Raw genomic sequence first — 27,426 nt, 5'->3', positions numbered from 1 at the left:
TTTGACAGTGAGCGTTCCTCAGGAAAGAGATTTCTTGAAGATTTTATGGAAAAAGTTTCGAAGAAGACGTTACGAAGAAAATTTGTCCATCTTGAAAGGAGGTGACATCGAAAGAAAATGTTTCATTTGTTTATTACTTTCCTGTTCACAAAAATTTCTGTTTCTTTAATTGATTTACGGATTATTTAAAGAACTTTTTTTATCAAATGTGAAGTAACAGAAATCTGTGTGGATTATAGTGTCTGGTTATGCTGTGACGGGGAATCTGATTGCCATAATGGGACCAAGGTACAGAAAAGTTACTATAGAAATAAATATAGGAAGAACAAAGTACTCGATGTAATGAAATTTGAAGAAGAAGGAATCGTGAACTCTTAAGCTCAGAACTGTTGATTATAATTAATTATTTAATTTTTTTTTACTTTTTAATCGATACGAAATTAATCGATAAGAGAAAATTTATAAGAAAGAACTTACATTTTTTATTGTATATTCTAGTAAGTGTTAGAACGCTTTCAAAATATTAAATTGGTTTATCTTCATGACAGAAGAAACTATACAATTACGAATTAAATGATCGACACGAACCACTAACGTCGCAGAATGCCAAACCTAAAAATGACCACAACGATCATTCTTTTCCAGTGGCGCTGGAAAAACAACGCTTTTAGCGGCTCTAGCTGGGAAAATTGAACCGGCGGCTGGATCGGTGTCAATAAATGGGCAAATCGTTTCACAAATGATCATGTCGAAGATATCCAGTTACCTGCCACAATTCAATGCTCTGCCAACGTCTCTCACCGTGGAGGAATATTTACTGTTCTCGGTGATTAGTTGCTTTACTTTGATAATTAACGATACTCAACTAAAATTATGAGAAATAAATAAATATTAGTTTGTATTATATAATCAATATTATAAATAATTATATTGCGAATTTAATTATTACATATTCTATATTATCATTTATTATATATTAAATTTATTACATTACAAATAATATTTAGCATTTAATAATAAATGAATAAATATTAATTTTTATCATCTTACTTAAGTGCGCTCATCGTTATTTATACTGAAGATAATTCACGATAAATCAGTTGGTTTGTTCAGTACGCGTTGAAGATGAACGTCAACAGTGTACAAAGGAAATTTTTGTCAATGAAATTATCGACGGAGATGGGCCTGATCGATTGTAGAGACGTGCTGATATCCAATTTGTCTGGTGGACAGAGAAAACGACTTTCCTTGGCTGGTGAATTGATTACCAGGCCAAAGATACTTTTCCTCGACGAGCCGACTACTGGTAAGAGAAAGTTACAGGATATATCGATTTAAGGGTTCGTGAAATAGAGTAGCGTTATGGATGATTATGATATTTTCGAGCGATTGAATATTATTGAAATATAATTGGAAATTTTTAATTCTTAATTATCAATGCTACATTTCTTTATTTTTCTTCTTTTTATTTTGTTAGCATATTTGGAACGTAGAATTTTATACTGTTTTATTTAACGTGGATTTAAAACTGCTTTCTCCTATTTTTCTACTTTTCTGCGTTTTATTTCTTTTTTTTTTTTTTTACTTTTGGATTTCTTCTCGTATTAATTTTCAATGTTTTAATGTAGAAACTTTAATGAAAATTTCCATAATTAAATCCTAGGTTTGGACATATTCTCTGCGAAGCAAGTGGTAGAGGCATTGACGACTATAAGTCACGAATCTATAGTCTTTTGTACTATTCATCAACCAGGAATGGACGTATACAATCTTTTTTCTCATGTGTTATTGCTGTCTGATGGAAAAACGGGTTACTTTGGGACTTTGGAGAACGCTACACAGTTCTTCCTCAGGTAGCTAATTAACGTCTGATAACTTTTATTATCCATGATATTTTCTATTTCAAAAAGAAACAGAAATTATACCATCAAAAAATTAATACCAACAATCTTTGAAGATAAATCTTCTTCCTATAATCACAGGAATAATTAAATAAATACTATCAAAGTCAAAGTTGCTTCAAATAACTAATTAATTAAAGATGTTCACTTCTGACTGAAATCACTTGAAACATTATTAAATTCTGCTTCCAATAAAATCAAATAACGTTTAAATGAAACTGCATAATATCAAACAAAAAAAAATGTTTCATATATTACATGAAATTTCGAGTAAAATTTGGCTGAAGGGTTAATAAAATTCTAAATGTCGAACAAACACAGTCTAAGCTACGAATACTTGAAATAAATAATTCAATTGAAAATACCATTTCTAATTGAAATTTCCAGAAACATTGTTAGCTTCCAATTTCAATAAAATCAAATAAAGCTCGAATAATGTTATATAAAATTGAATAAAAATTTCTCTGAAATATTATATGAAAAATCGATTAAAATTCATCTGAGATAACACAATTCTAAATGTGGAACAAACACAGTTTAGGTTACGAATGCCCAGTTGGTTTCGACGAGTCTGAGTACTACGTAAAGCTCTTATCTCGGCGAAAAACCGAAACGACCACGACAAATCCGAATCGCGAGGACGCTGGAGCCGAAGAACTTATCGATAAGATATGTCGGGCATTCTCGCGATCTCCTCTCTCGAGGATTCCCAAAATCACCAAGAGCAAAGACCTGGAGATCCAACCGCAGAGGTAATAAAAAATATTTTCGAACGGAAAACAGAAAAAAAGAAGAAAGATGGTTTATCGAAGCGTACGAAGAGATCCTTCTGTTGCAATAGAAATAATTTTTAGAAAACCTGGATGCGCGATACAGTTTTCTTGGTTAACGTGGAGGATATGGGTTGAAAGTCGCAGGAAGATCTTTCAAGGATGGATTTCGTGGCTTTCTTATTTCGTAAGTTATTTCAATCGATTTGAACATTAGTAACCAACATTGGTAAACACTAACTCAAGTGTCGAACGAAAGGGAACTAATGGGAAATTTGGGGTGGAAATCACTCGTTGATAAGAATTTTTGTGAAGCGTGTACACTAACGAAAGAAATTTAGAAATTGAGAAAATTTGGAAAGTTTGCGAGATATCGTGAAACTGTCTGTACAAAGAAAATATTCGTTTATGACACAAATTTATCCTTTGTCAGTGCTGTAGTACAATTTTAGGGGATGAAAACGACCTTTGAGAGGAGAAACGTAAAATTTTCCATTTTATGGAATGTCTCAAGAGTTCTAGATAAGAAATTTATGTGCTTACTTTTGTTCGTTATTCTGAATAACTGACAATTGATAATGACGACTGCTCATCAAATTCTATCGAGTTTTACGAAAAAAAAGGAAAATTATTGTAATTGAAATTAATCGCAGCTCTCCATGGCGGCGGTGGCCACTTTTTACACGGGGATTAATTCGCATACGCAGGTGGGTGTGCAGAACGCGAGAGGCGCGTTGTACATGATGAGCTCTGAAATTTCGTTCACGGTCGCCTACTCCGTGATTTACGAATTTCCTAGCCAGCTTTTGATTTATCTTCGCGAGGACGGCGTTTATGGCAGCGGCCCCTATTACGTCGCCACGTTCTGCGGTCTGGTAACAGTATGATTTTGCTTTCAACTTTTCTAACCAGGCCTAAGTTCGTGTAACGTTAAAGCAACTAACTTTTAACGCAGCTCAAAATGTTTCTGATCGCAAACATCAAGATTTTGAGAATTTTTATTTACTCGCGTATATCAAGCTTTAAACCAGTATCCTGCTTTAGCTGCATAATTAATTATGTTACAAAAATTATTTTCCTCCGTCCTGGTACGTTTCTGTGATTCGAAGAAATATAGTCAACTCTTTATGATGGTAAACGTGGAACATTGTCACATGAAAACTGACATCGCAGTGTCTTATAATAGTCATAATTAGATGGCGTATTTTCGTACATTTGTGAGAAATTTCAAGATGCAAAAATGCACGTAATATGCTAAGAATAATACTCCTTAAAATATTTGATATTTCAAAGAAGCTTCTATCTCAGTTCCACTTTTCCAATTATATTCGTATAAATGTAAATCTTATAGAATTACGAAGTTGTTATGAGAAGAACAAATATGGAATGTCACAGAATCATTTCAGTCAGTTTTAGCATTTTAAAATTCAATTTAGCTAAAACTACCAGCACTTAACTTCGTCCTCTAAAAATGGAAATTCTTTCTGTTCTATTGTTATCAATTAAAAACATTTTAAAACTGAGTCACTAACAGAGAAAAAAATATTTTTCAGATACCAATAGCAGTCCTGAAGGCCATACTCTTCACAACAGTTATATACTTCATCCTGATCACTCAAATCAATTTGTCCAATTTTTTATTTTACTGCTTGACAACATCAGTGGCTGCGATTTGTAGTATAGCGTACGGTCTAGTGTTTTCCATTTGGATCGAGAATGTCGATGTTATTACGTCAATCATGGTACCTATAGACGTGCTCTTCTTATTAACTGCTGGGATGTTCTATAATCTCAGGTATTATATGTTTTAAATAAATACAAATTATAGCTTTGCCGTTAAAAGCCTCGTAAACGACACTGAAACAATATTTGGTATTTATTTTTTGGAAATTATTTAATTAGATAGCTATAACATCAGTTAATCGGGGGTATATAGTATTTAAAGCCCAAGATTAAAAAAAAAAAAAAAAGGAAGAAAGAAAAATTGAAATTGACGCTTGTAATGCTCAAATTTTGACTGAAACGAAGAAAATAGCGCTCAGATTTTATCGGGGTGACAATGAAAATTAAACGGAATAAAAAGCACAATAGAAAATATGAAAAAAAATGAGAAGACATAGAAAACAAAGAAATTGCTTGAAATAAATGGCTGGTACGCTTAAAATTAAATGAGACGAGAGAAATATCACTCAGACATTGTCAATATTGCCTTTAAGAATTAAAAAAAAAATGAAAGACACAATATATTGAGAATAAGCTGGCACAGAAACGAAAGAAAATAAAGAAACAATTTCTTAAACGAAAATACACATTTTTAAATTTTGAGAATATAATGGCTCAAAATTAAATAGAATAAAGAGAGAATGGCACTCAAATTTTGTACATAAGATTTATATCTTTTATTTAACTTTCTTATTTAAAGTATATTGGAGAAACGTTATTCAAAAATGTAAAATCTACTCGAGTGCAATGTTCGAATTTAACTAGACCATAAATATTTTAGAAGCAGATCGGAAATGAGCTGTATTTTCTTCACGGGTCAACAGGCTATAAAAGTAATGGGTGTTTGACGGTTTCAGGTCGCTGCCCAAATATCTGACGTGTTTTAAATATTTCTCGATATTCTTTTACCTGAACGAAGCTCTTTCCATAATTTACTGGTCACGAATAGAGGACATTGGTGAGAACAATGATTTCTTAAATAGATTGCACCAACTTCTAGCGATATCTCGAGTACCCGTCGAACAATCAATCGCAAACGTAGAAGATCAGTTTTGAAAATTTTCTTGAAAGAACGTATCTGAAGTCAGAGATATCGATCTGATGAAAATTTAATTCAGTTTTTCACGTGGTTCAGTAAAAACCTTGATCTAACTCCAATATCAGTTCTACCTTTTTCTGTCTTTTTTTTTTTTTACATTTTGGTTGAATATAAATTTTAGCTTCACTAAAATAAAAGTATTTAATCGTAAAATTAATGGATTTTAGAATTCTTACAAATAATTCCAACATATTAATTAAATAAACTCTGAATTAAAGAATAAACGTAAGATATTAATTGAACGAACTTTAAACGAGTTAATAAAGTTTCTCAACAAGATGAATGTTGTAAAATCAAAATCATTATGCGACTGCGTTTTCCTTCGACAGATCGGAAATCTAGTAATTTATTTCAACAACTAATTACTTTCGGATAAATCGATTGAAATTTCGACTTGGAAAAAATTTAATATATGTAATTTACCTTACAACGATTTAAATATAATTAATTATTAATTTGTCTTTTAGAATGTCTAGCATCTAGTGACTTTCCTTGTCTACGAAATGGAGAACAAGTGCTATCTGAATATGGATTCGAGAAGACAAATCTCATCTGGGATTTCAGTGGTCTTCTATCCTTAACAATCGCAATGAATATTCTTGGATACTTTGGTCTACAAAGGAGAAGGAAAATTAGAACATTTTTGTGAATAACAATTCCACCATTCGTTTACATAACATAATTTATAACGAGCATATAATACATATCAACTTACTTAAAGTTACTCGTATAACTTAATATTATCTTTGTATTCCCTAAATATCTATTAATATTAGCGTTAATATCGAGAATCTGTGAATTGTTAATTTCATGAGATCAGAGGTGATTACGTCGATCGATCAGAGATAACAAAATATTTAAGTTTACAAATTGATAAACAACGGTAGCAAGGAAACATTTGTGCATTGATTTTCTTTTATTTAGATTTTTTTTTTTAGAAAGAGAAGTTGTAAAATGAATGACGTTGTAGATTAACTTAATTAACAACTGGAAATTAATTTAATAGACAGGTTCTTTGCGACTTCTGTGTCTGATCACCAGAAAACCAGCGAAATGGCAAATCCCAAAAATGACCAAGAGGCCGATTATATCCATGGTGTAATGGTTTGGTGAGTAGCCGTACTTCTCCAAAACTTCTCGCCCGCTGGAGACACACGGCTCTTCCGGATCCGGCGAACAGTCTTTAACATGAAAGATTCTTATGTAAAAAGCGTGGAAGAACGTTTGCTGATTTTATTTATATTCTGCAATTTTATTTCACAATTTTTAATTCGATATTGTATTATACTTTTCATCAAAAGAGAAAGAAAAGAAAATAAAGAAGACTTTACAGTCCGACTAAAGATTGAAAGAAGTTAGAAAGGACTTCAAACTTGCATCAAAGATAAAGAAAACTAGAAACCTAACAACTTTTATTTCAAGTATTTTCTCGCATGAAAGATACAATTTGCGAAAAGCAATTTAAAATAATGAAACACTTTCTTCCTGTTTAATTTCCTTAGAACGTATAACGATGCATGTAATGGAATAAAATATGAAGACAAATGTGATCAAATTCAACAGATAATTACGTACTTATGTGATCGATTAGAGGCCATTGCGTCAAGGAAACCGCCTCTAGGCCATAATAGAACTGGGATAGATATTTGAGCCACGCGATACCAGGCGCTAGATAGCTGAAAAATATTTGTAAGAGAACGCATCGAACCTATACACGCTCGTTTTAATTAAACTTATATCTATATATATTCTTGATCGCCGTGAGTGTATTTTTCAAATATTTTAGGAACTTAGAAACAAGCTATTTTAAACTGCGTGTTGTTGAATGTGAAATTTAATTTTCTACTGGCGAATGAGCATTCGACCATGAGTACGTTAAATTTAATCGAAGCTTGTAATCGTTCTCCTCACCCGAGATGCAAATAAATTCCGCAGAACATCAGGCCAAGGAAGTCCAACGGCACAGAAAATAGGGAGGCTGTGTTTACCGATTGGAACGACGCCGATAGAAATAAACCTGTCGAGAAATCAGACGGTTCTTGTGTATTTCTACTTAAAATATCCACCTTTGCACGCTCGGAGAAGCCAATAAATTGAGATAATTTAATAAAAAATGCAATACTCTCGTTGTTGAATAATTTCGGCGATTCTTTGACGCTACTGAGACATTCTACTGTTCCATAGTTAATTTATAAAACTACAGTGAATCAAAGATTACCTTTACCATACTTTTACGTAGAGTGCTGATTTTTATGTAATTTCATGTATTTGTGAACAAAAACTAAGATTTGACGATAAGGGAATGGAACATAGAAGTTTGTTCCATCTGGTAAAAATTATACAGGGTATTCCGTTCTGAACATTTTATATATTTTTATGTACTGTATGCAATTTGTAGAAAAAATGTAGAAAAATCGGCGATCTACCTTCAATTATGTAATAAATATAATTAATAATTTTCTCTTTGCCTGTCTGTGTCTCTGGGACTTACAACAATTTCAGTTATACTGTTTTAGTAACAAAAAATATATGGTATTCTTATAATAGTTGGGAATTTTTGTTTTCTTCTGTCTTATTTTTTCTACTGGGAAGATCCTCACCAAGAGCGGAGGCTGAAACGGCGCAGACAACTACAGGCAGCGCAAAGTAAACGAATCCTAAAAGTCCACCCTTCAGCCCCGTGATTGCGAATATGAAAGCCGCGTACAGCAATGGCTGTATTATCGCCCCGGGTATCTGAAAATTTCCACAGAATCCACTATATCCGTACATTGAAACTGGAGATTGGATTTCGCGCTATTCATCCAGAAATGTAATATATCTCGAAAGCATAAAAACCAGTATACAATTAAATAATAGCCAGAGTGCGATCGCTTCGAAACCTTATTTTCCTTGGGTCAGAAAAATTTCCAACGACAATGAAACGAGATAAAAACGTTTTTTACTAATCCAATAATTCAACAAATATCTTGATGTTAATGTTACTAATTAGCATAATCATTACTTTAAATGTTCTTATTTTTTAATTAATAAGAATACCTTCACCAAAAGTAGGTGGACACAAAAGTTTCAATGTCTGCAACAAAATCTTCTACATATCATTTCCTTAAATTTCATCTGTGTGTATTTCGTTGTTAGGAAAAATGTACTTTCACATCTATTAATATTCTATACAGAGATTGTAACAAGATTAGATACAATCTTCGGTACTGGTAAAGGACTTATTAATAATCAACTTATCTCACCAGGACGATAACCTTGCTCATGTAATACGGCGTCGGGTCATATAGTCCACTGGCGATGTCGCGCAGTAGAAGCGGCAGTTCTCGCGGGAATGTGTAGAAAACAGCATAATTGAACGTGAATACAGTTTCGACGACCACCAAGTAGAGGAGACCTTGCATATTCTGTATGCCACCCTGATTCAACGCTTGTCCCGTGATGTTCATATACGGCAACGCTATCAGCAATCCTATAAACTTTAGACGCGCGTTTGTCGATTTTTGGATTATTTGGAGTTTAATGAAATTTAGGAAAAGTGGGAAACCGAATAGAAAGCGGATGATTGGTTGGAGCAAAATCGAGCCAGAGACACAGTGGAGTCGACAAGAACATTGATTACATTAGAATTTATGGCAATTTATATAATTTGAGAATATTATATTTTAAAAATACCAGAAAGAATAGTAAATTCTGCTTTTTTTGGGGAACATTTGGAGGCTATTGATCGATGCTAAATTGCAAAGTATCAGGCGAGACTCAGGGTTCAGTGTTGGAAATCGAAAGTTATAGTAACTATGACAAGAAAAAAGTTAATTACACTGGAATCGTGACTCGAGAAGTGTAACAAATTATAGCGAACGAGGAGAAATGCAAGCACATAACTTTCACTCGAAGGAAACAGACAACCCGTGCAATATCACCGAACAATAAAACCGATACAGTTAAGGACTTGGGAATGCGCTTGTGTAGCAGACTCGCTTGGAAGCATCGCACTCGGTAAAAGGTAGAAGAAATTGGAAACAAAAGAAGAAACATGGGATACCTAGCAGGAAGTATATTGCAATTCAAAACTATAAATGCGAAAAACGAACTTCTAATCTACAAAGTACAACAATTGTGAGACCAATCTGAACTTATAGGATTGAGCTCTAGGGTACAGCAGCTAACAGCCGCATCAAGAAGATCGAAGCATTACAATCAAGCACTTTATGGACAATAGTCCATGCTCCATGGTACATTAGAAATTAAGAGCTCAGAAAAGACATGGAGATAGAACCGGTTTCGAAAGTAATCGCAAACCATGTTAAAAGAAAACAGGCTATCTAACCGTCCAATTACTTTAGCAAATAATTTACACAGCCAGCCTATCCTGAGGAGACGATTAAAAAGTACCCAAACGATTTTACAATCTAACATTAAAAAGCGATATGAATCGCAAGGAGAAAATATTTACATGGTGTTAGTACAGTTAAGGTATATAAAATTATCGAATGTCTTCGGTAAAAATTGGAATTTCGAAAAAAGAAAGCATAAAAAGAGAAAGTTATGGAATATCGAGTACAAAAGTTTATTAGAAATGAGGAAAGTTTCAAAGAAGATCAAGACAATTTAATTTACCTAGAAGAATGCTAAATTATATGGACTAGAAGGTATTCTAAATTTCAACTTAGTAAAATTGTGCATATACTCATCAAGATATAATAATTGTAAAAAGATTTAATTGAAAATAGAAAATGAACATTATAAAGTTGCAGATTCTCGGTAAAAGAAAAAAAATGCAAAATCAAATTCCTTCGAATTCCTTTTCATAAACCTAGTATCGAAAATCGAAATTCAATAATATAAATTGATTGGAAAAAAGAAGAAACCAGAGATAATATAAATTAACTGAAAGGATAAAAGAGGAAAATTACGTATACGTGAAACATTGTGTGAATGCAACATTCGTCTCTAACCATTTGACTTCGAACTATCTTATCTCGCAACTTTTCCCTTCAAATTTCCCGACAACTTGGAATTTAATCCACGACTATCCGAAACTCTGAAACATATAAAACAATGACCGTGTGGCTACGATACGGGAACGATTAAAGCACAAAGGAGGAGAAACAAGGCGAAAGGGGATCAGACAGCTTATCGTGGTCAAAGGAAAAGCTTGTTGCAGGACAGAGTCCAATGTCTCACCATGTACGTTGCGAATCGCAAGAGAAGAGAGGCTGAGTTCCTCTTGTAATCGACGTAAGTTCGCCACGTGAGCCAGCGAAGCTGCGTCAGTGTACGTGCTTTTTTGAAATCTTTCGGAGACAAGGAGATCTGTGAGAATATTGCTGGTAGCTCACCGGAATCCATGAAGCAGGAGTAGTCGATCAGTTTCGACATCTTCTGGCTGTGTTTCGATTTCTCGTACTGATCGCAGATCCAATTTACCTATGCAGGATCACCGAGTTTGTCCAGAAAGTTCTGTTTCCGTTTCTCTTTTCTTTGTTCTTTTTTTTCTTTTATTAACACGTTGACAAAATTTTATATATTTGATATACTTAATACATATTTTACCCCACGAGTTTTATATATTTCGCCCTGAGAGCCACAAAGATTGAAATACACTACGCTATAACATTTAATTTTTGGCTAAATATCATGTTTGTCAAAATCATTCACGTCGTTCAAAATTCTTCAAAAGATTTTGTTTACGGTACCTTTCTATAACTTTCAGCTTCCCTGCCACGGACGATGGATAGTTGAGAAACGAAGAACTCAGCGCTGTTGAAAGTTGGAGGACAACGTAGGTCCAAGCTGAAAGTTGCGTTCCATTTTTGTGAAATAGTGTGTGAACCATGTATTGGTTGAATGGCAAGGAGTTTGAATTCTTTGGAATCTTGTATACATGAATATAAATTTGTAAATCTTGTGTAAAAACATTATAGAACGATAATGTAAATAATAATATAAAATAGAATTACAAATAAACCTTATTTATCTCAAAATCTGATTAAAAATGAAATGAGGCGTTGAGCCGGTGTCTAAATAAATAAATAAATAATCAAACCTATCGAAGAATTTCATAGCGTCGATAGAAGAACCTTGAAAAGCGACCCTGCCGCTGGAAAGTAGCAGAACTTCATGGAAGATGTCTAACAAACCGGAAGCAGGTTGATGCAACGTGCATATGACTATCCTTCCGCTGGCAGCGACGTCCCTCAACGTCTTCACCACAGTCATCGCCCCATAACTATCCAACCCTGTAGTTGGCTCGTCGCAGAAGAGAATGCTCGGTTCAGTGAGCAACTAGAAAGATTTTCTACTCTATGTGTATCTCATATGAAAGAAATTACGGGTCAAAATAAATGAATATTGTCATTATTATAATATCTCATAAGATATATATTTTTATCAATAGAACGACAAAATTTATCGGTATTTAAAATTTCAATCAAGTCAATGACCGAAAACATGTGTAATTAAAACACGAATTATCAAAAATAGTTAAAAAGCTTGAAAAATTCATTTGTCTATATATGTTTTTATTTAAGAAAAATGTTTCAAGATCTTACTTGAACAGCCAGGGTGACGCGTTTCCTCTCTCCGCCAGAAAGGGCAGATAATTTTGTGGTGATACATTTTCCTAGTCCAAGTTCACCAAGCAGCATCATTATGCGTTGCCTTCTGACGTTGGCCCTCAGCCTCCTGTCCATTTTCATGCACGCCTTGATCAAATCAAGAACAATCGCCAAGTTTTAATGGCTGCGGAACCCAATCATTCGACGTTTAAGCGAATTACACGACGTCGACGGTCAGATGCGCATTGGAAAAGCGTTTTCAGCGAAAGTTTGAAATGAGATTCGGTTTCGCTTAAACGCGAAATAAGCCTTTGAAGAGTAGTTCTTTTGATGAAAGATACGAGATTGATTTTTAACAGATTTCAGATTGCATGCTTGAAACTCAGCGTCGTATTATTGGGGCGAGATTATAAATTATGATGGACATGGAAATCGTACCGCGTATAAAAATTACGAAGGTCGTGAATAATATGGAGATCACGGAAGTTAAAGTAAAATTAATAGAATAAGAACCACAACAATCACGCAAGTCGTAATAAAGATAAAAGTCACGCAAATCAGAGAATAGAGAAACATGCAAATCATGAAAACCATAAGAAACATAAAAATCGTGTAAATCACAATACAAATAGTAAAAGTCATAAATATCGTGAAAGATGTAAAAAATAAAAACCATGAATGTCATAGTACAAATACGAACCATAAGCATCACAAAAAGGACAAGAAACGTTTATACATAGATGGAAAATTAGTAACTTGAAAATTGGAAAGTTAAGAATATGAAATTACGTAAACGTGTGCAGTCTACACGCACAATTTTGTGTCACATATTAAATAATATTTTTTCTAAGTAAATAATTAACAAAAAATAATCTTTCTTATAGATTATGAAGAAATCAGCTCTGAAAGGCTTAGATTACAATTTGATATCTAACGATGATAAGCCATCCCCAATAAATATTTTCAATCAAACATCGGACAAAGTGTAAAAGCAGGTGTTTCACAAAGAAATCACCGTTCCATTATGTTTCATTCGATTTAAGAATTGATCTATCGAAACACAGAACTCCTTCTCGTTACACAAGAATGATAATCTGTACTGATATCAGTCGGTTTATCGATCTCGATTACGAGCTTGACAAACTGATGGCGAATAAAAGGCAATTATTTAAAACCGCCAACTGCCAATCGACGCGAGTTTATCGAACGATTATTCTGCTCACTGTACCGTGAACTGCCCCATAAACTTTTACTAGCTACTGGGTAACCATTATTCGATCGGTGTTAGTAGAGATCGATTGCCGCCGTCCATTGAAACGAGTATGATTAATCAAGAACGATTCATGATATCTATCATCGACGATAAAATATATCCAACAAATGCTTTCAACGACGTTATGATAGTTATAATATATCCACCACTTTTCATTTCGTTTCTTGGTACGTTCATAAATTTCTTGTGGCGAGGAAGATCTATATAATTTAAGGAATAAGAATTCGGGGAGCCAATGGAAAAATTTATTTTGCGTTTGCATATGTAGATTATTGAAAAATAAATTTATATTTTTATCTGGTGGACCGATATTTATTTGTTATTAAGTCATATTAGGAAAAAAGTTTTTTTTTCATTCTATAATTCTATAGTTTTATGGTTCTGTAACTCTGTAAGTCCATAATCGTTTAATTCTAAAATACCAAAATCTTGTAACTTTGAAAAATGTGACTTATTAATAGAGATAATAAGAAACATCGTAAAACTCTAAATTTTAGACATTTTTGGGAGGAAATAGAGACTTGATCGAATATAGAAAGATTGAAGTAAATTAGAGCAATGTAATTGAACGAACCATGAATTCCATGTGCTCTAGGATTGTCAGCGATTCGATGGCCAGGTCCATTTGTGGAACGAATCCAGATATCCTTATCATCTGGTCGGTATCGATAGGCTTGCCATTTAACAGAACGTCGCCTGTCGCTTCTCCTATCGATTAAAAATGCACGCTGATCAGTGATCTGCTCGTTTTGATTTCAAAAATAGTAAAAGGGCAGAGAATATTTCTCTTTTTATTTCTATCTATATCAGCAAAAATATATTTAAATGTAAATCATCTGCGAACTGTTCAAACTATAGCTTCAAAGAAAAGAGAAGAAATTTTCTGCAACGAAGGTCTAGAAATTTTGTAATGTTATATTATTGATTTTATTAATATAGTTATTGTAATATATAAAAGATTGATTATGTTTTCCTGATAAAGTTAGAAATCGAATTATGCAAAATATAAAACAATATCAAAATTGAACTATTAGGGTAACATTAGAAACAGATTCTGTTTTTAGAACACATCTGATCAGATTAAATTCTTCTATTACCTTAATAAATTATTTTGTCAAAAATCTATCAAAATAAAGAAAATCACTATTGCTATCGTTAATTATCAGGCCATCTCGAATTAATAATGAAAATTAACAGAAGTCTAAGTATTAACAGAACAGTTATAAGTATAATATACATATAAGCACGCCAAAGAACATGATTTGAAACTTTTGCCGTATTTTTTCATATAGGTACCTATCATTTCGATCTTCTTTGACACAAATTTCATTCGTTGGTAGTTCTACCATTAACAATACCGTTTCATTCTGATCGCGGTGGATTAAATTGTGAAAAATGGAGGAAGATAAACTTATGAACCTTTCACACGGCGGCTGATCGTCGCGAGTAACGTAGTTTTCCCAGCGCCGCTGCAAAAACGACAAGTTCTTTTCAGTGAGGGAGAAGAACGTTCCATCCCCGCGTTGGGAACAATTAACCCCGGAATACTAAGCACTCGTAATTTTCGTCAGCCATGCTCTGAACATCCAATTTTATTTCCGTCTCTGCCTTCCTCCTCACGGTGCAGACTGTAATATTAAACGCATCAGCAAACTGTTCTTCAAGCCGGGGATAAAGAGGGTAGAAACGAACGTTAAAATCTTAATACGGCAAGTTTAACGGCAGCAACATCTGTAATCCGTAAATTTTACATGTGAAGATATGCTGCTAACAACGAGCTGATTAAAAATTTAATGATCCGTAAAGTTTACTAATGATCACACAGTTAAGAGGATAGTAAACAACTTTTTTATGGGGCTGGACGTTTTATTGGGTTGCATAGGTTGGATAAAGTTTCAGGTGAGTGCGTTAACGCTAAAGCTGGCAATCTTCAATGTACAGGGTGTATCGTAACTTGTGGTATCCACTTCAAGAGTTGACAGGGAGCATGAAAGAAGTTCATGTGAACATGTGTTCTGTCTTACTCTGTTTCAAATTTATAGTCATCTTTGTGTAAGTCAATAATCCATACAGTGTTTATCTTCACAGCAGATGCTACCCTCGGTTTGTATTGTTTGACATACACCTGGAATTGTTGAAAGATTGCGAAATTCTCTGATACAACAACAACAAGCTTACATACAGACCGCGAATCGTAGCTATAGCCTTCTGTGAAGATTGGAGTTAGGTTGAAACCTTGAGGTAACTTTGGCACAAGGTCAGATGTAGCACATGTTCGAGTGAACTTTTTCCATTCTTTTTGTGTCTGTCCACGACTGAAGTAGGTCTCACGTGTTATAATACACCCTGTATAATTATCTAAATATTAATCGTAACAAATAACGAAATAATATTAATACATAATAGTTTATTGGGCAACAAATTCGTATGGATTTGGAAAAATCTTATACAAATCATTGGAACTTAAAAATACGCCTATGTGAATGAAGGTACGTACATATCTGTAGAGTTACTTCTTGATTAGATAGATCTTTTCACATTTTGTTAAATAAGTGTGAACAAATTGTGACTCAACCTAATATATCATACATAGATACAATGTTAGAGCAGTGAAATGAAAATAAAAATAAGTATACGTAACTGCACAGGTGGTGAAGTTGAAAAAATGGATAAAGAAGAAGGAGAAGTCGAAAATGAATCGCAAATGTAAATGATATTTCCATTTGAAAATGATCTGCAGAACATGTGACGAGAATTGAATGTCCTATCAGTATGTCTGTAGTTATCTGTATATCTTATATTCGTCATATACCGGTGTTTTTATGTAAATTAATAATTTGTAATTTATTTAGTATTCCAGGGTTCCAAGAAATTTCACGATGATTACCTTGGTCCCATAATCGCCATCAACATTCCTGAATTAACTATACCACTGACTAGAAGTAAATCAGAGAATTAATACTTTTTGGATTATAAAAGCACCAGAGAATATAGTTGCGGATTATATATATTCAGTATTATTTCCTTGATCATTTTAGTAGAAGTTATACCTCCATTGAGCAGTCGAATGAATTCAGTGTGCTGCAGACCGAAAATTGCTCGAAGACTACCGCCATTGACCTTCTTCTCAACCGTATATGAAATGTTCCTCCAAGTCAGACACAAATCTTTTCGTATACTCGACTGCAATGTTGGATATCCCAGACTGCGTGTCATCTGGAAAAATAGATCAATCCCAATTATATTTATATAATCAATATATATTCTTCTTTAGGTATTTTTTCAATTATCGATGCGTTGCTTTGCTCATTTTCACTGTTTGTTAGAAAAAAATCTAATTATTAATAAAATTGAACGAATAAAAATACGAATGAAATCCATTGCAATGAAAAATGTTCTCCAAAAGTTTTCCTAAATACACGGAAGCTGTTTAATAGATCTAACATTCTGCTCTCCTTTCTTAAAAAAATTGATTTACCAAAATTACTACCAACATTTTCAGATAACCGTCTCGAATTGGAAACCGTGAATCGAAAATTTGAAATCCCGAGCGTAGTTAGGAAAATCCAGGAAACTAGCAAAAACCGAACGAACGAAGGGATAGAAACGAAATCGATGTAACGTTCATTCAACTTCCAATGCGATTTTCGTGTTTAGAAAATGGATATCGCTGGCGTGTTCGAAATGATCAATCGTAATTATTCGAAATTACAACGAATCGGAGGGTATGGAATGCGAGAAAATCGTCGATGAAGAAGATATAAATAGTTTCTTAGAGTGATGAGCTTGTGGTTATTCAAGGATCGTCGTTACAAGTAATGAACCTTTCCACTAACAGCGTCTCATTAAAGTGCCTATAGGTCAGATTCGATTACATAAAACACATGTCCAGCTTGTGTGTCGTCATATCGAACTAGCTAGCTGTTGTTCATACTTATATAAGTTTGTACAATCGTACTTATTGTTAGATGTTCCCTACATAAATTCAGAAGAAACGTACATAAAGTAAAGCCCGGCTATTACTTTGACAGGGAAAGAACAGATACAAATATCCAGACTCTGTGGTCTATTAGTCACCCCAACGTTAAACATTCGCATCTTATCAAAAAAGCAGGCTCCTAAATTAAAATAAACTGAAGTAAAATATACAGTGGCCTGCGAATTGCGGTATAAAAGAAAATAACTTGAAAATGAAGAATAAAATGTATTTAAATACAACAACTTGTTTTCGTAAGAGAATTGCCTCTGAAAGTGTATCGAGCATGCGTGTATAATTTCTAATTGTAAGCAATAAATTGGTAGACCTTGGTAGCATCTCTCATTAATAAACATTTTCTCCTGTTCGCTACTACTTCTGTTTACCTCGCATTGATAAGATAATAGATTCTACAGAAAGAGATGAAAGAGTAAAATCCGCTTCGATATTTGGTACATTTCCGAAACCAATTTTCTTGTAAACAGTGCGTTATTTTAGGAAATTGTGTTCATCGCGTCTGATTTATTTATGGAGAATCGCGTTCTAAAGGAAAGGATTAAATGGATTATGTACTGGATGGAGTAAGTGAATGTGTGAACAGTTTAACATGCTCCTGCGTTGGTTAATCAAAGGACCTAACCCTTTGAGTGTTAACCGACGCTACTAGCACCACGGTGATAACGTGAAAATTATTTCCTGCATTACTTTAAGCGATAAAAAATAGAAAAGAAGGAAGAAGACCATCGTGTAAATAAATTTACGAACATTCCACACCTTTTCCTTTCTCAACTAAAATCCTTGGTCTTAAAAAGTGTCGGACTGCAAAGAGTTAATTAACGATCACTAATTAAATCATTTAGATTCTAGAACGAAGAAAAGAACACTCTGACAATACGGTTATCATTTATTTATCCATCGAATTAAACCTCATTTCAAGGTATACGTATACTCACTCTAACCGTATCGTAGAAAATCATCCCGCTGAATCACTATAACAAATAGATCCACAGGCATCCATCGATTCACTCACGAAGTATCCACTGTATGTATACTGACCAACAAACCCATAAAATACTCAAACCTAACGTAACCACAAACTCCATCAACAATTCCAATTAATTTAAAGCTCAATAGATTGTGAAAACCATCATTACATATCGCCTTCACACAGAAAGAAGAAATTGCAAGAATCACTCATCTTAAATAATCTCCTACTATTATTGAAACAGTGTTGCATATAATATAACTTGGAATATTATCGTTTTAATGTACAACGCTTCTTGTTAAGTTCACCAGCAACGAAGGTTATAAGTGTATGCTGGTTTTTATGGGAAGGTATGGAATACCGAGGAAGATGTGTAGAGTAACGTGTATGTACGTGGGTCTGGTTATGGCGTTTCGGTTGACTGTAGAGAAGCTGGTTGGATTGTGGTAACCAGAGGCGAATGTTGTTCGCGACAACACGATACTATCGCGAGTGGTTTTGTGGAGGAATAGGCGAGCGTGTTGTCTTATATGCAACGGAAGGCCGTTACACAACGAGAACTATGATACGACAAACTCACTGGTGGAAACAGTGACAGGATTACGCGACGGAAAGGAGCTTTAACGCATTCCGCAGCGGATTGGCGGATCTTGCGTTGAGTTAAAAGCTGCTTTTCATGGGGTGTGTTGGATGGTTAATGGCTCTCTTATTTATACACGCTCTATTTTTTTCTCATATTCAGAAGATTGGTATAACGTGACGCTGTGTCGCGGCGAAAATTTCAAATGCTAGTACTAAACGTGGAGTAGTACGTTTCATGTTCTTTTCTTTTGAAAATCAAAAATGATAATTGTCAAGGTAGAATATTTTTCGCGAATTAAAAATAATTTTTGTTACAATTAAAAATAACAGCGAGTAAAATAATATTACTTCCTTTCTTGTAAATGATAATTGGTGAGGTAAAATTCCCTGTTGAATAGATTAAAAACGATAATTGATGGGAATTTTTAAAAATCTGTTATTACAAAAGTTCTAAGGTTTTCAAAGATATAAAATGGTAGAGTATCAAATAGTAATGTTTTTTTTTTGTAAATTAGAAATAACATTTGGTGAAGTTGATTTGGGTCTTCTTGTAAATTAAAAATGGGTGTTGATAGTATAGTTCTATATACAAATTTATTTCTAGTATAGTTTCAAATACAAATTATAATTATTAATTACATATAGTAATAAGAAAATCATATTATTGATAAATAGATTAAGCTGATCTATAATTTATCTACATAAAGAAATATCACCCTAACTTGTCTTTATGAATATAAATTCAACAAGATCATTTTATGTAGATTCTGGATCACGAACGAATAAATTATAATAAGAAATAATTGGAAGCTTTTGTGTCGCTATTTTGTTATATTGTAGAACATTTTAAATTATTTTCTTAACATCGTTCGTTGATTGTAATTCACAACAAGGCTTTATTCACTGTGAAACGATATTATAATGATTTATAGACAGCAAGTCTGAAAATGAGGAGTTGATGCATACGGTTGTATATTTAATGAAGCTACGTTGCAGTTTGTTTATTTATACATGTGAACCCGACATATCGTTGTTTACATATTTACATGTGTATCTAAAAAGAGAAAAGTTTGCAGAAATGTTAAAATACACTGAACGGTTTAATGAAGCAATCTGTTGGACGAGTATTGATTCCATATCTGATAAACGTTTCAATTTTTAGTTGGTAAGAGCCCTCCCATTTGTGCGTTCGACTAGCGTGCATATATTTGATCTGCTTGCAAGCTACGCTGATCAAATTCATATATTGAAGATTGAAAAATTCCGATTTTACAAATACTATATTTTTTTAAAATTCATTTTGAAATTTATAATTATCGACACTCTACTTTGGAATTTGCTTCAGGATGTACGATTATTTCTGTTATTTCTTTGCAATGAATACGAAAGTAAAATGAAAGCAAGTCGTTTGTTTCCTAAAGGGTTGAAAAATAATCAGGTAAATTAAACGGTGACAAAATTGAGAAATTTGAAAAGTTATTTCATATTTCATTCGCGAAATACAAATTTCCCAATAAAAGAAGAAACTTCTGTAAACGATTTTATGTATAGAATAAAAAACGAATCAAAATATGAAACATACACGTGGATAAACTAATGTTTCAACTTCCTGCATGTATGTATCTGTGTAGTAATAAAAAATATTTCAAATAAAATACTGTCATGGGGAAAAAAGCGTCCTGTCTGTGAAAACGTCTGTTAACGTCCGCGTGATTAACAGTTTTGAGTGCTATTTGGTTTTATGATATCGAATGTCAAAGATATCGTGAATTGCACACGTCAATCCTGAATAGTTAACGAGAGAAGAAACAAATGAATCGATTCTTTTACTTAATAATTCTGCGATGCTTTATTCTTCTTTTTATCCTTCGTAATATGATTATTCGCAGTGTGCCTTGTTTTTTATCTTCCCTAGTATTTGATTATTCCTATACGTTCAAAATTTTTGTGAATTAGTCATACTACCTTCAAATAATATCGTATAAATATCAATCTCTTCGCTCATAACTCTGTCCCACACAATAAGAATAATTGTAAAATTTCGAACTATAAATCAGCCCTTTCAAACTTCTCTCGGATTTCTCTTTAAAAAGGGAAAAACAGAAGTAGCACCATCAATTGTGAAGATCGATCGAAATTGTAAATCAACCCTTTCAATTTCTTGTTCTTGCATGCTCAGTAATTTATCGTTTTCACGACTTAAATATCTCTATAAACCCGCAACAATCATGCAGTAACCACTGTTACTAAGCACAACCACCCTTTTTCTCACTCTTTCCTCTAAAACACAAAAAGACAAAAACAAAAGTAACACGTTGGATTCCAAGAATCAGTGAAAAATACGAATGAATCTTCTCAAAATTATCTTCAGCCTTTCTTTCGCCGTTCTCTTAAAGAGGCTTGTTAAATTCTTTGTAAGAAGACGTTCTTGAAAAGAAGTGAACGAAAGTAATAGCCCGGATTGCAGGAATCTACCAAAATTACAAATCAATCTCTTGCAACCCCTTTCCATCCTTCCTTCCACATTTTACTTTAAGAGAGAAAAAAGAAACAAGACTTAAACTCCAAGACCTGATCGAATCTACGAACCAACTTTTCCAAACCTTTCTCACCAATTCTTTCGCCCTCTTCCTTAAAACGAAGCAAGAAGAACAGCATGGAGGCGCGAGGATCGATGAAAACAATGATCGCGCGATCGAAAAACGACAGGGCAGAAACGTAAATGAAGGAAAGTCCAAAATCGGCGGAGAAACGACCGCAATCGCAATAAAACGATGGAAATATTGGAATCGGCGCAATATGATTCCGCGACGGATCGCGAAATGAAACGAAACAATGTTTGCGTTGCGCGGAACTCTCTTCCACCCTCTATCATCCCCATCTCCCTTGCCCTTTCTATCCATCCCCTATTCGTTCCTGGCTCACCTCGTCTCGATCTCTGTTTCTCGTTCGCCGCTTTCATCCCGGCTGGGAATCGAGGATTTGTTAATATCGAGCGCCTAGCTAGTACCGTGCCAAAATGGCTGACGTTTAGTCATCCCTTAGTTCCGATTTAACTGAACGTACAACCGCGCTGGGTAATTCCACGAACGCGAATCATTAATTCTTAATCATTAATTCTTTTAGTATAGTACAGGCGATAATTCGTTTGTTATGTCATTCGACCTGTTTTAACGGCTCTCGAAATCGTGTTGAAAAGGGGGGGGGGTGGAAAAAGACAATTTTTCAAGATTTCAAGGTCCTCTAAGAGAATTTAGTCGTAGGAATTTTTCATTTTTAGGCATTTTTTTCGCATTGGACTCGTTTTTTTCGCGTCGTAAATCTTCCAATCGCACAAATCGTGGATGGGGGTTGAAAGAGGAAATCTTTGAGGATTGCGGATTCTGTAGCGTGATTTAGAGGTTGGCTAGTTGTAACGATCTCTGTGAGATATTTTGGTCTCGTTTACGATCTACCGGTATTCGTGTAATTTATTAGACTTATCGAATGTTAAGTTTCGTAATGTGGAATACTTTAGCTTCTTTTGGATCCATGATATTTGGCCACTATATTCGCGTTTATTGGATATTTGGAAATCTACAATGCGATGAAACTCGATTTATTAGGACTGTTTTGCTCAAAAGAATGTTTACTAGCTTATTTTGATCCACGTCCTTTTTCCGATTATATTCTTGAGCAGATAGAATTTACTTATGCGGAATATAGATTTTTATTGGAAATAAATTAGTGTTAAATTAGTGGCAACAAATTAATTAATTCGACCATATATGAACACTATGATAAAATATGAACACTTCACAAATTACCGAAACTGTTATCCCCTTGACATGAACATATACGTACAAACTATAGAAAGAAATGAAAAATAAACAATTAAATAATAAGAAAAGATAAAATATTAAAATATTTAAATCTAACACATGTCCACTTACAAATTACCAAAACTGTTATTATTATCGAGAAACAGTGTCGTTGAAATCTGTGTCGGTGATGTTAATAGGACCCGAAAAATATCTCGTAAATGCTAAAAGAGAAAAATATACGAAGCTAATAATCAACAATTATAAACCTTCGAGTTTCTATAAAATCGATAAAACGTAGTTATTGAAAAGGTTTCCAAAAAACGAGGAAACCCACCGATGGAATCTGATGATCGAAAGAATCGCTAAAAATAAAAAAGAACTTGGCGCGTGGCAATCAGTCTTTACATAATATTCGCGTAGACGTCGGTAAAACAACTGACTGTGTTAAACCAGCGTTTAAACAAATGAACGAGCGAAACGTCACCTAATCGCGACGTGAGTTGACAGGCGTGCGTTTCTCTATCGTGGAATTCGGTTGAGATTCATTAAGTCGCCTACCAAACGAGCAATCAATTTCCATTAGAAACTTCGACGCCAGTTATAAAGTCAAAATCAGACGAAGATGTGTTCGAATTCGACCACTGTGTGTTTAAAGAGACGAGAGACGACACAGAACTGATCCCCGGAAGAAACAGGCGCTCTGTTTTCATTGATTAAGGCGTAAGTTAATGCGATCGAAAATAAGAAGACCGACGCCGCAGCCACCGCTGTGAAAACTTTTGCTTGGCAACGATGCACTCCGCTTTCCGTGGAAGATTCTCTATGGACAGGAATATCACCGGAATGAGAGAACAATGAAGGAGAATGAAAGAACAGGACAGAGTAGGGATACATAAGTTTGCTAAGACGGTTAATCGTTTGTCGAGTTTTACTTGTTTTATGGATTTGATTAGAAACGATGACGATCGATCGAGCGTGTGAAAGACGATTACACGTTATCGAGCGTGTTTTTGATATTGGAGGGTTTCAAGTGAAAATATATTTCATTTGTATTTAAATTCACGCGTATATGTAATGTAGATACATATCTCCATTTTAAAGTAAAATAAGTTTTAAGTCTAAATTAGCTTTGTTGAGTCAGAGATTATATTCTACGTATATGTGTATTTGATACAAAGATCATATTTAAAGATCTCTAGCGTTTAAAACCATAATTTCATCTACTGACGATGATTATAAAAATAAAATTCGGATTTAGTTAAAGAATATTGTGTACTCTTATACAAACACAAAAACAAGTATCTTTTTCACTAACTCTTACATCAGACTAATACGCAACTGTAACACATAACCTAACTTTATCTATACTGAGAAATACAACTTTGTTATTTTAAAATGCGTTAATCTGTATTATCACGAAAATACACGAGATAATGAAATAAAGATTTGTTTGCCATTCTCATATAAAACACGTAAAAATTGAGATACATCAAAGCATCTGTGTTCCATACAATAAACATTTCTCCACAAAAATAACAAATAACAATCCAAATTAGTTGGACTCTGAGTCCTAGAGAATCAAGCAAAAATCGTCCATCGATCTTGTTCATGGACATATGGGAGGTAATCGAAAAATCGAGGAGAAGCGAAGAGGATATAGATCGTTTCATCGAATACACGTCAGAAAACGATAGGTTGCAGATGATCCTGGACAATACATCTATCGCCTGCATCGGCAATTTGTATTTTTACGTTGGCGATTATGATAAAATAGATAAATTACTTAATTCTATGGAAAAACTGAATTAATATTGCCGCCAAATAAGAGTCACGACAGCCATCTCGCGGAAATTCTACCGAATCTGCACGACGTGGTGTTCCACTTCGCAGTAGTGTATGGTTTCTACTAGAATCTTCACCACTTGCTATACTTTGAAATTTTAACAGAGAACAATGCAGCGAGTTATTACTACGTTTTCTCGAAATATGGCTTCATTGAGGTACAAAAGAATGTTTTCCATAGGGATGGTTAATGTTAATTATGTAGATTTTCTTTCTCTGCGTAGATTAAATAGACCCCGGCTTCTTTATAGTATTTGCACACAACGTAGTTAAAGGCAACGTACGTTGCATTTTAACTCTTTTTTTAAATGTATCTGCAATAATCGAAATAAATCATTCGTTCAGTTAATTAAGATATATGTTTTTTGTAAACTATATAAGTTTGTAGAGAATTATTGACTTTTTGGTATATGTACTTAACTTATGTAATAGTCTGTAATAGGTTGTGTTCTTATAAAATATTGTTTATAATATTTTTGTAATATTGTTTTCATTGTTCTGTATTTATTTTTATTTATAGTATTTGTGATTGAAGCGTAGAATGGTCTGAATCGATGTTCTTTATTCAGCTGTTTATTTGTATTGCTGATATAAATGGACAATGTGTATTTTTAACACTTGCTGCTATGTCACAGCTTTTTTTAGCGCCAGCAATCATTAGGAGACTAATTAAGATTCAATCATTCGATTATTACAGCCAAGTAAAAATGATTGGTGAACGTGGATCTGGAGCTGGTAAAGGAGGTGGTGGTGGTGGAAGCATCCGCGATGCTGGTGGAGCTTTTGGAAAAATGGAAGCAGCTCATGAAGATCAATATTTCTATAATCTGGTTAGTTACTCCCATTTCTCTGCACTAATTGAATTCTTATGGTGTTCATAAAGTTGCTAGAAGATTTAATTCCATTGTGTTTCCATATATCATAATCTATAATGATTTGCTTAGAAATATCAATATTTTGATTCTAGCAAAAACAACAAATTCAAAAGCTGAAAGAGGACCTTCACGATGAGATCTCTTTCCATGAGGAACAAATCAAACGCCATCAAGAAGCCATAAACCGTCACAAAAAAAGAATCACAGATATGGATGATAAATAAACTAATTCATCTTACATCAATATATCTGCATACTTTCTAAGAATGATGCTGCTCTTTCTAATGATGTAACTGTTATATTATTACTAATAGCAATTATAGTAGACATTTATGTCAGTACTTTTTTTTAAATATTATACACAAATATAATATAGAATAATATATACATATATATATATATATTGAATAAAAGCTCTAAACTAATAATTATTTTCTTGTACTTGTGTAAAAGCTCTTATTTATATGTCTCAAGAAACATTAATATCAATACGATTATATCGATCATATTTCGATAACGTTTGCATTCAAATGTTTCATTGTTCGTGACAGAAAGTCGCAAAATTTCTGTTTCAATTTATGAAAGAATTTTTTTCGGAAAATTGATGATATTATAAATTATTGAAGACAATGTTTCGATATATTTTACAAAGATTATCGCCTGAAAGCTGGTAAATATGACATTTAAAAATTTTGTGTATTAAACCATCTCGATTATTTTTATTGGTTATATTAATTTTATCGGAATCATACGACAGTTTCAATAGTTCCAGATATTTCACAAGGAGATACAGTGATTCTAATAAAAACAAAACTTCGAACAACGATATTGCATACGAAGCTGAATATTATTACAGACAGGTAATAATTTTCAGTATATAAAGTAATCACGATCAAGAAATGTTTGTTTGCTTACTTCCCAGGATAAAGAATTGTTAGAAATGTTAAAACAAAAAATGCAAGAGGAAGTGAAATGCATGCAAGACGAGGTGACATCAATGCGTAATAAAATTGAAGAATATAATCGTACCATCAATGAAAATCTTCGATTTTTAAAAGGTCTCGAGAAAGATTTATCGGCTAGCGATAAGAAATAGCTTTATTGTGATAGTTCTCTCCGAAAATGTGAAACACATTGTAATTAATTACTAATGATACTTATTAATGTTGAAAATACATATTCAAGAAGCAAGAAAGTTTAATGCAGGCTTAAATCTTTATATCTTATGATTAAAAAATGGTTGGTTGACAAATACGGTAGTTCTTTCTTGAATCTTTATTTTATGAATTATTACCACTATGTGAAACGAATATGAACTCGTTTAAAGATGGAACTCACCATTATGGCGTTCTTGTACAATTTTCCCGCTCATTATTTTTTCGTCTCTATCAATATTCTTTACTCCTTATGCTAGTTTAGCTAAACACGAGGGACGAAAAAAGGTTAGAGATCAAATTTTTACCATCTTTGTTAATTCTATCTTATTTCTAATTTTTAACTATCTATGTGTTAAGTTGAGTAATAAGTTTGTTTAGTTTTTAGTGTTATATTATAAAAATGTTATGTATATTAAACGCAGTGAACGAACATATCATAAGTAATACGAATAGTATTCGAGTAACCATTAAGTAATTGAAAGAATATAAAGATACACATATCGAAACTTTTCAATAAAAGAACAAAAAGCTAACTCACCTCACTTGCAAAGAACAATATGGCGGGTTGAAAATTATAACAGTGTAAGTCAACATTTTTGCAATTTGCATTTTTAACTTTAATTCTTAAAAGTGTCATCTCGTTAGTTTCGTAATTAAACAATAACTTTTTTCTCTATCGCGATGCATTTCCATAATGTGAAAAAGCAATACATTCCTTATAACGATAAACACAGAAACATATTTTCTGATAACTATCAATGGCTGATATCATTATGCTTTTCAGCCTTCCATATCTAGAAAAAGATTACACACATCATTAACTAAATATCATATCCTATATAAAAATACGAATTTATTAGATAACATAACATTTAGACACT

At 33.4% G+C, this 27,426-nt stretch overlaps 3 protein-coding genes across 10 annotated transcripts; 2 read left to right on the top strand and 1 right to left on the bottom strand.

Annotated features, from left to right (window-relative positions):
- Window positions 1-170: 170 nt before the first annotated feature.
- LOC126870062 (protein brown-like) lies at window positions 171-6,216 on the top strand. The gene is made up of 10 exons (XM_050627484.1): window positions 171-288; window positions 646-826; window positions 1,114-1,306; window positions 1,664-1,853; window positions 2,438-2,653; window positions 2,756-2,858; window positions 3,325-3,546; window positions 4,225-4,466; window positions 5,251-5,351; window positions 5,960-6,216. Exons 1-10 carry the CDS (start codon window positions 278-280, stop codon window positions 6,139-6,141), a joined length of 1,641 nt encoding a protein of 546 aa, XP_050483441.1. The 5' UTR covers window positions 171-277; the 3' UTR covers window positions 6,142-6,216.
- On the bottom strand, window positions 6,161-27,046 carry LOC126870050 (protein scarlet-like). Of its 7 annotated transcripts, XM_050627452.1 has the most exons (15): window positions 18,255-18,809; window positions 16,376-16,541; window positions 16,213-16,261; window positions 14,745-14,794; window positions 13,900-14,033; window positions 12,047-12,199; window positions 11,542-11,780; window positions 11,192-11,288; window positions 10,835-10,922; window positions 10,680-10,760; window positions 8,738-8,964; window positions 8,093-8,228; window positions 7,404-7,509; window positions 7,068-7,168; window positions 6,161-6,673 (listed from the first exon to the last, which is right to left on the bottom strand). In XM_050627452.1, the coding sequence occupies exons 1-15, from the start codon at window positions 18,276-18,278 to the stop codon at window positions 6,492-6,494; spliced, it is 1,833 nt and encodes a 610-aa protein (XP_050483409.1). In that variant the 5' UTR covers window positions 18,279-18,809; the 3' UTR covers window positions 6,161-6,491. The 7 variants fall into 7 exon arrangements, with proteins under 7 accessions (XP_050483409.1, XP_050483405.1, XP_050483406.1 ...); XM_050627448.1 differs by lacking the exon at window positions 18,255-18,809 and adding an exon at window positions 26,727-27,046 and having other exon boundaries at window positions 6,200-6,673; window positions 8,738-8,971; window positions 10,680-10,922; XM_050627449.1 differs by having other exon boundaries at window positions 6,201-6,673; window positions 8,738-8,971; window positions 10,680-10,922; window positions 18,648-18,807.
- LOC126870120 (ATPase inhibitor mai-2, mitochondrial) lies at window positions 24,508-25,814 on the top strand. Of its 2 annotated transcripts, XM_050627604.1 has the most exons (4): window positions 24,543-24,671; window positions 24,738-24,793; window positions 25,211-25,343; window positions 25,481-25,814. In XM_050627604.1, exons 3-4 carry the CDS (start codon window positions 25,221-25,223, stop codon window positions 25,610-25,612), a joined length of 255 nt encoding a protein of 84 aa, XP_050483561.1. In that variant the 5' UTR covers window positions 24,543-24,671; window positions 24,738-24,793; window positions 25,211-25,220; the 3' UTR covers window positions 25,613-25,814. The 2 variants fall into 2 exon arrangements, with proteins under 2 accessions (XP_050483560.1, XP_050483561.1); XM_050627603.1 differs by lacking the exon at window positions 24,738-24,793 and having other exon boundaries at window positions 24,508-24,671.
- Window positions 27,047-27,426: the final 380 nt, after the last annotated feature.

This window comes from Bombus huntii, chromosome 10 (assembly GCF_024542735.1).
Source record: "Bombus huntii isolate Logan2020A chromosome 10, iyBomHunt1.1, whole genome shotgun sequence".
NCBI classification, from domain to species: Eukaryota; Metazoa; Arthropoda; class Insecta; order Hymenoptera; family Apidae; genus Bombus; species Bombus huntii.
Note: the sequence above shows the minus strand (reverse complement) of the source record. Positions and strands in the feature narration are given on the sequence as shown.